This window comes from Pan paniscus, chromosome 4 (genome assembly GCF_029289425.2).
Source record: "Pan paniscus chromosome 4, NHGRI_mPanPan1-v2.0_pri, whole genome shotgun sequence".
Classification (NCBI taxonomy): domain Eukaryota; kingdom Metazoa; phylum Chordata; class Mammalia; order Primates; family Hominidae; genus Pan; species Pan paniscus.
The window spans coordinates 737,405-749,734 of record NC_073253.2 but is presented as its reverse complement, the minus strand read 5'-3'; the positions used below and the strand labels follow the sequence as shown (position 1 = coordinate 749,734).

General features: G+C 61.0%; 1 protein-coding gene and 1 long non-coding RNA gene across 3 annotated transcripts in view; one reads left to right on the top strand and one right to left on the bottom strand.

Annotated features, from left to right (window-relative positions):
* Positions 1–1,801: 1,801 nt before the first annotated feature.
* LOC134730352 (uncharacterized) lies at positions 1,802–7,041 on the bottom strand. 2 transcript variants are annotated; one of them, XR_010112103.1, is made up of 3 exons: positions 5,040–7,041; positions 4,262–4,336; positions 1,802–2,814 (listed from the first exon to the last, which is right to left on the bottom strand). It is a non-coding gene; the product is annotated as an uncharacterized LOC134730352 (long non-coding RNA). The 2 variants fall into 2 exon arrangements; XR_010112102.1 differs by having other exon boundaries at positions 4,262–4,333; positions 5,040–7,030.
* The window catches only part of SLC9A3 (solute carrier family 9 member A3), a 52,254-nt gene continuing 44,671 nt past the window's right edge, over positions 4,748–12,330 (top strand). Inside the window, exon 1 of the mRNA XM_063604127.1 lies at positions 4,748–5,113. Coding sequence (XP_063460197.1) covers positions 4,903–5,113 — 211 coding nt within the window. The 5' untranslated portion in view covers positions 4,748–4,902. The remainder of the gene's footprint in view (positions 5,114–12,330) is intronic.

Genomic DNA, 12,330 nt, shown 5'->3' with positions numbered 1-12,330 from the left:
CTGAGGGTGGGGGCCCGTGGCCGAGGTTCCTGCCTCAGAGGAGGCTTCCTGAGTGCCAGCACCTGCTCCAAAGATGAGGCTGAGGGTGGGGGCCGGTGGCCGAGGTTCCTGCCTCAGAGGAGCCTTCCTGAGTGCCAGCACCTGCTCCTGCCGGCCTTACAGATGCTACCTATCAGCTTAAAGGAATCTGCTTCTATTCTACGTTTCCCAAGGGTTTCCCCTCCCGAATTGCGGGGGCCACAGGCGAGCGCCACCACTCGGCTACTGTTTTTTATTATGTTTTTTAGAGACAGGGTCTCACTATGTGGCCTAGGCTGGTCTCGAGCTCCCAGCCTCAAGTGATCCTTCTGCCTGGGCCTCCCAGAGCGCTGGGCTGGTCTCTGCACACGGTTGGATTCGGTTTTAGTGCTTCCAGTTGTGTTGGGCAATGGGGTGGGCGGGTTTGCCCGGGGCGGCGCGGTCCCTCCGGGTCTGTTGGTGCCTGGATCCCGGAGCCCCGGGCGGGGGGAGGCCACTGGCTTCGCGCGTGACCGCCAGGTCCGCAGCGAGGCGACCGGAGGTCTCAGCCCAGGGGCGCGGATTGCAGCCGGGGCGCGGGGGAGCGGGGCGCGGGGCGGGGCGGCGGCCGGGAGCGGGGCGTCCACGGGGGAGGTCGCCTGTCCGCGGACCGCTGAGACACCGCAGCAGAGGTGTCCGGGGCGGGCGGGGCGGGAGGGACAGGGAGAGGGTTCGCGCGCTCAGCGGGACGGAAGCGGTTGCGGATGCACATGCGGATGCGGAGAGGGGCCCATGGCGAGTTCGGTGGCGTGGCCGGCCGGGCTGTCCCCGAGGGCGGAAGGGAGGACGCGCGACCCCGACGGGCACTGACGGGCCGGCCGGGGACGGTGCTGGGAGGGAGCGCACGACCCCCCCACGCCCCGCAGCCTGCCGGGCCTTGCCAGGTTCCCCGCGCCATCGCCCTGGGGTGGACTGCGGGGCACAGAGACACTCCTGCGGCGCCGTCCCCAGCCCTTCGCCCCTCCCGGCGCAGCCCCCGGCCCCTGAGCTCCCCACCCAACCCGGGGGGGAGCTGCCGCTTCAGACACAGGCCCTGAGCTACCCCTGCAGGGGTGTCACAGTGGGGGGGTCTGACTCCAACCCGGGCTGGTGCCCTCAGGGAGCCAGGAAAGGTGAGTCTCCGCGGGTGAGGAGACCCCAGGCCCAACACGGACAGGATGGACCAGAGCGCGGGCCTCAAGTCCTGCAGGCCCTCCAGCTCCAGGCTGGTCAAGAGTCTGTCCATCTCTGAAGAAGAGGAAAGGTCCCACCTGAGGCCTCAGAGGCCACCCGGGAAGGGAAGGGCTGAGCTCTAATCTGCTTTTGAGAAAGACATTTGTATCCCACGGATCCGACAACCAACAAGAGTGGCATTGACGGGAGGTGGCATGACGGGGGTGGGGCGGTGGTCTCTTTCCTGGAAGGGCATCTCCCAGAGGGGCCTCTTGCCTGAAGCTGAGATGTGCCTGGCACACAGCAGATGTGGACCAAGGGGAGGCCAGCAGGTGTGGCTCCCAGTGGAATAAAACCTTCCTTAAGAAGACCTGGCCCCTGACAACTTTGGGTTGAAAAATAAACTTAGAGTGGGCAGTGATGCCTGTCTCTTGCCTGGCTTCGAGCATTGGAAGTTACTTAAAAACTTAACTTTCTTCTCTTAAATATTGTTAACAACAGTATGAATGGATGCGCCTCTTCATCCACAAGACACTTTCACAAGCCGTATGTGGAATTCATGACAGGAAATTAATGTGACAGACTAGGTGTTTTCAGTTTTATTTTCTTAATCCTGAAGTTCAGATGCTGTGGCAGCTGGGTATAAGACTACAGTTGTTTTCCGACTGGCTTTTGCATTATTTCCACATTTTTGAATGTTTTACAGCCACGCCCCTTCCCCATATGTGCAGGGGGTCCCTGGACCACAAGGGGTCCAGGCCACGGTAGAAGGATCCAGAATGCTGTGCGTGCCTGCCTGAGGCAGGAAGTGGTCGGGCAGTTATCAGATCGTCACCACCCACAGGACAGGAATGTTCTCAGGACACTTCCCAAGTCTCTGGGTCTTTTTGGCCATGAGGATGTGCAGGTTGTGCACTGTACAATTCCAAGGGGCACGGTTCATACAGTCTGCCTGATATGGATGGTGGCCCCTGCAGTGGTGGGGTGCCACGGCCCTGCCTAAAACCACGACCCAGTTAGAGGGAGGGGTTCGTGGCTCCAGTCCGAGGGTAGGGGAGTGGGTGTGCACACCCTGTATAATCCCCTAGACTGGCTTCTGCATGAGGCTGGCATCCTCAAGGCCATGCCCATCGCAGGCTGGGGCAGTGCCCGTCTGCCCCGAGCCCTCCAGCAACCTTGGAGTGCAGACGCATTTCATCCTCCAAATGCTCACAGATTGAGATGCTGCCAAACAGCCACACTTCTCACCTGTGCAGGGACTCGTGGGCAGTGGGGTGTGCCCTGGCAGGACTCGTGGGCAGTGGGGTATGCCCTGTTCTGGCCACGCCACTTCAGGGGCTCATTGCCTTTCTATTCTCCATGAAGCAGCCCTTCCTGCTGTGGGGGGCAGTGGAGGTGTGGGCAGCACACTACCTGATGGCCAGCGCCTGGCACTGGTGTCTGTTCTGGATTTGTCCTTCCAGGCAGTGACACTGCTCTTCTGCCCTTTGAACAGCTTTGTGGAGAAAGGTTGTCGGCTCTTAGGACAGGCTGGTTGGGGGGTGGGGTGGCCGGAGGTCCAGTGGGCATCATGGAACACACTGGTCTGGTGGAAATTTGGCCTTCCTGTGGAATGCAAGGGCAACATCTTCAGAGAGGACATTGTTCCTAACAGCTCCACCCAGGAACCATAAGGAAAGAGCAGGGAAGCTCCGGACTGGAGGGAATCCTGTTCTTGTCCTGCTGGCTTTTTCTCTGGGACAAGAGGCTGGGAGTGGAGTGGGGGACAGAGACAGGTGGGGCAGGGACACAGGCCAAGAGCGACTCCGATGCTCCCACCTCGCAAGACCATACTAGTGGCCAGTCACACACTTCCACTCCCCCGGTGCCCTGTCCAGACCCTGCAGTGGCCCAGGCCAGTGCTGCCCTCCCTCCACGCCACTCAGCAGCCGAGTCACCAGGCGAGCACCATCTGAATGTACCTTCCCTGTGCTACACAGGCCACTTCCATTAGCATGAAACTGGGGCCCTTGCAGGGTGAAGTCATTGAACTCAGCACTGTCCTCCTCAGGCCCCCGCAGCCCCCACTCAGACGTCAGAAGACACATCCATCCTCCATCCGCACCCACCCCACCGCCCACCTGCCCTTTGTCCACCTATCTGTCCTTCCATCCACCTATCATCCATCCGCTCAGCCACTATCTTGCGAGTGCTATTGTGTGCCCAGCTATCTTCCAAGCTCCTGGGATGTAGGCATGAGCCCCTTGCTCGTGGAGCAGACATTCCCACGGTGAGGGCAGACAGCTCAAGGTCAAAGCCAGCAGCCCCCAGGGCTGGGAGGTGAGCTGATTCCCGGAGCCAACCGAGTAAGCAGGGGAGGCAGGAGCTTAGCTGCCACAGTTGTGAGCTGAGTGGGTAGCGGGTGGGACAAGAAGGTGGCATTGGAGCCAAGCCCCTGGGGAGCCGAGGAAGGGAGCACACAAGAGCCGTCCAAACAGAGGGAGCAGGGCGTGCAAAGGCCCCGAGAGGCGCCGATTGCTGGTGTGGGCCGTGCAGTGCATGGGGGTGGGGGTCAGGCAGTGGCTGGGGTCTGAGCTCCCGGGAGACGTTGAGCCTTTCCTCTGAGAGGGAGGGTCCCAATAGGAGGGACTGAAGGGGCAGGTAAAGCGCCGAGCAGGAGCCTTTGCAGGTGGCTGCAGGCTCCCAGAAGCCGCTGGTTTTGTGCACATTTTGAACGTAGAGCAGATATGCTAAGAGCTTGGAAACCTGGTGAGCGAAAGAAGTCCACCTGCGTCCCAGGTCTGGGGCTGGAAGGCTGCAGGGTGGGCTTGGAGGAAAACAGGGGTGTGGTTTGCACAGTGGAGCCTGAGATGCTTAACAGAGCCAGTGCTGCTGGAGTGGGCTGTGGGCAGAGGCCCCGCATCAGTGTGAAGCCCTGGGGGTATCGAATTGTTTTGGGCGGAGGTCTAAAGGCAGGGGATGGGGCGGGGAGACCACGGGGGCCCCTGGGCTCCCATCTCAGAGCCTGGGGTGGGGGATGCTGGCTGGCGATGGGAGGGGCAGAGAGACTTACCAGCGCACCACGCAAGGCCTGGGCGCCCCCGAGTTCTGGTAAGTGGCCGGTCCGGCTGTGGAATGCAGGTTCCTGCTGAAGACAATAGCGAGGGGCTGTGTGAAGACACACCTGGGGCACCTGTGCACCCTTGGGCCGCCCTGTGGGGTCTGCGCAGCCCCAGGCCCTGCGTTTATGAAGGAGGGTTGGGGCGAGCGCACCCACAGCTGCCCGGGCATCCCAGGAGCTGCGCGGAACCGCCTGTCCCGCTGCCCCGCGCTGTGCTCCCCACGCCCCAGGAAGGCGGCCGCGCAGTCCCGGGATCGCTCTTGCCGCGACCTCCCGGACCTCCAGGCCGCGGGCTCCGGGGGAGGGTGGGCACCAGGGAGCGCGGGGTGGGCGTGCGCGGGCGGGGCGGGCGTGCCGGGAGCTGCGGCGGTGTCTGCGCTCGCGAGTGCGCGGCGGGGGCGGGCAGGCTCCGCCCCGGGGCGGGAGGGGGCCGCGGGATTAAAGGCCACCCCGGCGGGCGGGGATCGGACTGTAGCCGGTACCGGCACCGGAGCGCGCCGGGTCCTCGCCGGGTCCCAGCCCCGCGCGTCGGCCCAGCCCAGCCGGGACCCCCCGCGACATGCGCGTCCCAGCCCTGCGCTGAGCAGGCGGCAATGTGGGGACTCGGGGCCCGGGGCCCCGACCGGGGGCTGCTGCTGGCGCTGGCGCTGGGCGGGGTGGCGCGGGCCGGGGGCGTCGAGGTGGAGCCCGGCGGCGCGCACGGCGAGAGCGGGGGCTTCCAGGTGGTCACCTTCAAGTGGGCCCACGTGCAGGATCCCTACGTCATCGCGCTCTGGATCCTCGTGGCCAGCTTGGCCAAGATCGGTAAGTGGCCCCGGGGTCTCCGGATCTGCCCGCGGGGTATGCGGCCGCCTCTGCTGGGTCTGGGGGCTTCGTTGTGGCCGCGCGCATCAGGTCGGAGCCGCGCGGCGGCCGCCCGGGAGAGTCCGGCTCTCGGGTCCAGCAGAGCGAGACTCGGGAGCGACTCTGGCCGCGCTAAGCCGCCCCTGCGGGTCCCGAGGTCTCCCCTCCCCGGCGGGGGCACAGCCTCGGAGCTCCCGACTCCCGGCTCCCGGGTCCCTGTGGGGTCTCCGCCCCGCCTCCGCTCCGAGCCCCGCAGACTGCAGGCTGCTCGCGCCCAGGGAGTCCCCGGGGCCGGGTTTCCTTCGGGGTTCTCAGGCTTTTTAGAGAAACGTCCTTGGAGTGATGGCGTTTTTTCGTGAGTTACAAGGGCAGAAAAGAAAAGCGGTGCTACCCGCATGAAACCCAGCAGAATCCTCCCTACAGGCGCAGCGTTCCCATTGGCGGGCCTCCTTTTTTTTTTAGAAAATCCCGGTCGGTCAGATTTCTCTTCTTCTTAACTGGCGCCAATGAACCAGTAATGTGGGCACGGCAGGTAGCTCCTGGCAAGGTGACAGGAAGGTCAGCTTCCTGAGGAGCTCGTGGGGATCAAAGTTTCATGTGTTGGTCCACAGGGGAGGGTCTCTCCAGGGGTGGCAGGGAGGTGGTCACTCGTGTGGAGGGGGGATTAGGGGGCCCGAGTGGGGCCAGGAGAAGCAAGATCAGAGCAGCAGGCGCCGCGGCAGGTTTCCAGAGCAGCTTTGGACTGGGGCGAGAGGAGGTTTCGATGCTGGGGCCGAGGAGGGGCGCCCACGCAGGACAGGGGAGGGACAGGCTCCGGGGAGAACAGCTGAGAGGACCTTGGCCTTGGTGGAACCTGGTACGCCCAGCAGGCTTGATTGGAGAAGCCGCCTTTTCCTTCAGTGACGCCTGCCGCCTGCCCTATTTATGCCAGGGTCTCCCCTCCCCTTCAGGCCCCTTGTGTGTTTGCTTTCTGTCTCATAAGGGCTCTTCTGAGCCCTCCCGCCTCCTCCCTTCTCCGCAGCCTCCTCCTCGCCCTGGTGTCTTTCAGCTCCCCGGGCTGCCTGCTCTCCAGGCTCAGGCTGTCCTCCCTGGGCTTTCCACTGGGGGCTTGCGATGCTGGCCGCGGGGGAGTCTCTGAGGCTGGCTGCCTCCTACAGTTGATTTCCTTGAGAAGGGCCCCTGGGGCATCAGGGAGGTCCAGACTCAACCTGGGCTCTGCGGCCGCCCAGTCCTAAAGCTCTCACCCTGCTTTCCTCTGACGGGAGTGCCCCCCTGGTGTAAACTGAAAAGGTAATTTCTTTTTTTTTCTTTTTTCTTTTTTTTTTTTTTTTTGAGATAGAGTTTTGCTCTTGTTGCCCAGGCTGGAGTACAATGACGCGATCTCGGCTCACTGCAACCTCCACATCCTGCCTCAGCCTCCCGAGTAGCTGGGATTACAGGCATGAGCCACCACGCCCAGCTAATTTGTATTTTTAGTACAGACAGGGTTTCTCCATGTTGGTCAGGCTGGTCTTGAACTCCAGACCTCAGGTGATGCACCCGCCTCGGCCTCCCAAAGTGCTGGGATGACAGGCGTGAGCCACTGCGCCCGGCCGTGAATATGTAATTTCTGTACAAGCTGGGGCCTCTCCCAGTTTAGCCCAGTGTACAGAGTCAGAATCTGGCATCTGAAGGTCCAATGACAGCCGCCAGGCACCAGCCAGCCCCGCCTGGGAGCCCGCAGATAAGGCACACTGACCAGGGCTTTGCCTGGCCTCAGAGTTTGTTATTCACAGGGAAAAGCCTTCAGGTCTCCCAAACACTTGGACTGGTTCTGGGAAGACGTCCTTGAGGGCGGGGAGGCTGCCGGCTCCAGCAGCAACTCCCCGGGGCAGGGCGGTCCTTTACAAAGGCCCACCCTGATAGCACCCAGTGGCTGTCTTTGTCTCGGGATTGTTGGCCCCACCTGGGAAGGCGAGAGCCTTACCCTGTGCAGCTGTGGGAGCTCATCGCGGTATCCCACAGGCGCAGACCCTCTCCAGACCTGCCCTTTCCGCTCCCTGTCGTCCCCTCAACCCACTGTGCACTCTGCAGCCCCGGCAGTGACAGCTGAGGTCTGCTCTGGGTCTGCCCTGATTGGCCCCCAGGGTGTCCCACCCCGCATCCCCTCTCTGCCAGCCACACCTCTTGAACACAGCCCCCAGCCCTCCCTGTGTGCTTCCTCCCCCAACCCCTTCCCTGTGAACTCTGGACTTCTCAGATTCCGCTGTCCCAGACCGTCCTCCTTGTGCAGCCAGCCTCAGGTGCACGACCTGTGTTCCCAGAGGACCCTCAGGTCCAGGCCTTCACAGACGCCGGGGCCCAAGCCTGCACCACAGCGGGAACTTCTCCAGTTTCACCCAGCCTCCTCCACATGCCCACAGCCCCCGGACTGGGGTCTGAACCTACTAAGCTGCTTGGCACATTTTGTTGTTTAAAATGGTCAGGGGTTGGCCACACTCTTTCAGTCTCAAGTTACACGAACAGAAATGTCTCTTCCAGCAGAAAAGAGCTGCCATTCCTGTTGCTTTTCCAAACATTTGTTGAATTTCTCACACATCCTGAGTGTTTCTAACTCACAGCCCCAGCCTTCTTCAAGCCATTTGTAACCTGGTTGGGGAAATAAGAGTCCAGGGACCCTGAAACCCACGGCAATGTTGATCCCAGGAGATTTCTACTCCAGGCAGCTTGGGACAGAGGATGGCCAGAGGGCCAGAGCTGCCTCAAGCAAACACTGGGGCTGGGGCCTCAGCAGGTGGCCCAGGAGCCTGGGCAAGGAACAGGTGCTGCTGTTGGCCCACCAGCCTCAGGCCGCGTGTCTGGCTCCGGCAAGGGCTCCCCACAAGCCCCCTATTTGTGTGCACTGGGGTTCCCCTGCCTTTTACAGCATCTTTTTAAAATGCAGAAGGGGAGGCAGGGGCCGAGGCCACGGAGCCAGTCCACAGTGCAGACCTCCCAGACTGAGAGGACGAGGAAGTCTTTAGCAGTGGAGGCGGCAGGGCCTAGTGTCTGCCTCAGGCAGAGTGAGGGGGCTTCCTCCTGTGCCCCTTGGGGGCCCCCAGCCTGCAGCCACCCACACCAGGGCCACTCTAGGCCTTAGGTGCCCACCAGAATCCCCGCCTCACCCTGCACCGTCTGTGTTGGGAACCCTGGGCCAGGCTTTCCTTCCTTCCTGGGCTTCCTCTGGGGGCTGAGGCTGTGCCTTGCAGAGACTGCCAGGCCTGGCAGCACTGGGTGGGGGCCCTGGGGTGGGATCCAGGCAGTGGCAGGTGTCAGGACTGCAAGCAATGGGCCCCTGGAAGGAGAGGGAGGCAGGGGTGTCAGAAGCCAGAGGAGGAGGCCCAGGGTGGGTCCCTGGGGAGGCAGGAGGAGGCAGAGGGAGGCCTGAGCAAGTCAGCTACAGGCCTTGGAGGACTTTGGTCCCCACCTAGCGTCGTGGTGAGGAGTGGATGTGGTCAGATCTGGGTTCTCAGACGACTGCCTGGCCATGGGGCAGAGAATGGCACCGGGGAGATTCCGGGAGGATGGTGGGGAGCTTCCCTTGGGCATCAGGGCGGTGGACAGCAGGGCCTCCTTGAAGCAGGAGTGGGGATGTCACAGGGTCATCAGTGACACAGCAGGGGCCAGACCTCCTGGTCCCATCCTGTTCTCGACCCTTCGGGGGGCTCTGCTGCGCTGACCTCGCCCCTAGCTCTGAGCCACACATGAGCGACAGGACCCGACCAGAAGGGAACTGGGGGAGTTACAATTTTGAGATGTCGGAAACCGGGGAGGGGCTGGGGCCGGGAGTGGATTCTAGGCCCAGCTGGGTCTATTTGTCCCCAAGCATCTGGCCGTGGGGACCCCTTGGGTCGTGGACGCACAGAAGGTGTGGGAGCCGACATCCCATGGGGCCCGAACTCCAGAGCTGGGCAGCGCTGGCTCAGGGAGGTGGCGCCTTGAGGGTTAGGACCTGAGCAGCGGCAGTGACTGCCCACGGGGAAACCGGGACAGTGGGGCTGGGTGGGGGCAGTGGGGGCAGGCTCTCAAAATGGAGCTTGTGTTGCTGAGGGATGTGAGGGGGGAGGCCCAGGCCGCCCCACATCTTGGTGAACCCTGGCTGGAAGGGCAGGCAGGAGCAAGACAGGTATCTGGAGTCTGCAGTGCCTTGCGCAGCCGTAGGAGGGTCAGGAGGACGCTGGGGCGCAGGGTCAGGAGTGCAGCCCCCTGCTCTGAGCGGCGCAGCCCCCCCACCCCCCTCTGAGCGGCATTACCCCCCCTGTGGGAGTGTGGGAATGCTTTTCTGCAGGAGCTTCAGCCTTGGGGTTCCAGCACCTTCTCCTTAACTGGACAGGGTCAAGACCCAGATCCATGAGCACCAGGTTCCCTGCTCCCGGCCCCAAATCCGAGGCACTGGGTGCTTCCTTGCTGTCTGGGTGGGCGCAGGAGGTCGTCCTCACCCAACACTTGACTCCCGGACCCCCGCTGTCTTACCCAGCGTGTCCCAGGGAGCCTCCGCCACTGGGGGTGTGACACTGCCTAGACCACCTGCCTAAGCTGTGGATTTCTCCCAGGTGCAGCCTTCCACCGGGCACTCGGTGCCCAGGCTGTGAGGGCGGCTGTGGGTCGTCATCACCTCCTGGGGTGGATGGTTTTATTGCATGTGCTCTGGTCCTGGAGGCAGGAATCCCTCAATGTGCACGGCACCTACCCCCTCACCATATCTGCTACCCACTCCGGCTGAACTGCCCTTAGATTCTCCTTGAAGAAGCATAGGAAAGGAGGATCTGGGGACAAGGATGGCCTAGAAGGCCAGGGTGGTCAGCAAAGTCCCCAGGGGACCCAGTCCTCCCAGGAGAGGACCAGTGAGTGGGCCCTGTGGACCCCAGTCCTGGCAGGAGAGGTGTGCTCAGTGGGTTTGGAGTCAGGAGCCATCACGGGAGGCCTGGAAGCAAAGACTCCCCCAGGAGTCTCCACAGGGGAGGGTCTGGCCCTGAAGGGGTGAAGTCTCATTTTCCAGGAGCTGCCCACGGAGAATCAGCTGTAGGCTGTAAAACAATCCATGGCATTTGGAGCTAAGGTGTCGCCCGGGAGAATCCTGAGGAAAGGGGCAAAGGTTGGGAAGTGCTGATAGCATCGGGGGCAGGGAAGGAACCACCAGGGCTCCCTGTGGGTACCTGGCAGCTCCGCCAGAGGCTCAGAGAGAGACAGGGATGGTGAGTCACTCTTGGCCACCAGCCCCCCCAACCCACTCCCTGCCACCCCAGGAACTCCCCGCCTCTGGGCGTGTGTGGCGCTCCCTGTGACCACACAGGCTTGTGAAGATGCCTGTCTGGGCTCAAGCTCCAGCACCTAACCAGCCTCATGTCTACTGCAGAAATGGCTGAGCTCTCCCAGTGTGGCCACCCCCACTGCCGGCTTCTCCAGGAGCCAGAGGCTGCACTGGGGCATGTTTAGAGTTGGGGTTCCCATCCTGCACATCATCTGCCCAGCGTCTGGGCTGAGTCCCACACCCAGGAGTCTCAGTGCACGATGAAGCCACCAAGGCTTTCCTCACCCACCCATGAGACAAGAGTCTCAGGATACCAGGTGTCAGGGTGCCAGGTGTTGGCGTGCCAGGTTTCTGGGTACCAGGTGTTGGGGTACCAGGTCTCAGGATGCCAGATCTCCAAGTGCCAGGCCTCAGGGTGCCAGGCCTCAGGGTGCCCGGTCACGAAGTGCCATATCTCAGGGTGCTAGATCTCGGGGTATCAGGTCTCAGGGTGCCAGGTCTCAGGGTACCAGGTCCTGGGGTGCCAGACTCCACCCTCCCCCAAATCATGCGCTCACCCCAGCTTCATCCCTTCACACTCAGCATCTCTCCTGCTCCACCTTTCCTGAGCTCAGAGCCTTCCTCCTCTTAGCTCCTGAGGACACCTCCTCCTCCAGGGTCTTTTGGCTCAACCAGGTTGATGCCACAAGGGCAGAGATTGTCTGTCTTATTCCTCCTGTGTCCCCAGTGTCTGTCCCCAGCAGAGTCCTGCAGATCTGAGCACGTGAATGGACATGTGGATGGATGGATGAGTGAATAGATGGATGGATGCGTGGATTGATGAATGGATGAATGGATGAGTAAATGGATGGAAGGGTGGATGAGCGAATGGATGGATGGATGGATGATGGGTGGATGGATGGATAAGTGGATGGACGGATGGATGAGTGAATGGTCGGATGGGTGGATGAGTGTATGGATGGATGGATGGATGGATGGTTTGGATGGATGGATGGTTTTGGTGAATGGATGAGTGGATGGATGGGTGGATGGGTGGGTGGATGGATGGATGGATAGATGGATGAATGAATGGATATATGAATGAGTGAATGGATAGATGGATGAGTGGATTGATAGATGGATGAGTGAGTGGATGGATGGATAGGTGGATGGGTGAATGGATGGATGGATGGATGGATGGGTGGATGGCTGGATGGCTTGGGTGAATGGATGGATGGGTGGATGGATGGATGGATAGATGGATGAATGAATGGATATATGAATGAGTGAATGGATAGATGGATGAGTGGATTGATAGATGGATGAGTGAGTGGATGGATGGATAGGTGGATGGGTGAATGGATGGATGGATGAATGGATGGATGAGTGGATTGATGGATGGATGAGTGAATGGATAGCTGGATGGATGAGTGGACTGATGGATGGACGAGTGGATGGATGGATGGCTTGGATGAATGGATGAGTGAATAGATGGATGGGTGGATTGATGGATGGATGGATGAATGAATGGATATATGGATAAGTGAATGGATGGATGGATGAGTGGATTGATGGATGGGTGGGTGAGTGAATTGATGGATGGATGAGTGAATGAATGGATATGTGGATGAGTGGATAGGTGGATGAGTGAATGGATGGATGGATGAATGAGTGAGTGAGTGAATGGACAGATGGATGGATGGCTGATGTGTGAATGGTTGGTGGATAGATGAGTGAGTGGATGGGCGAATGGATGAGTAAATGGAGGGATGGGCGGAAGGATGGGTAGATATGTGGATGGATGGATGGATGGATGAGTGGATGGATGGATGCACCCACAGGTGGGTGAAGGAGGAATGAACGAATGAGTGGATGGACAAATGGATGGATGAATGCACGCATGGGAGAGTGAAGGAGTGGAGGGATAAAC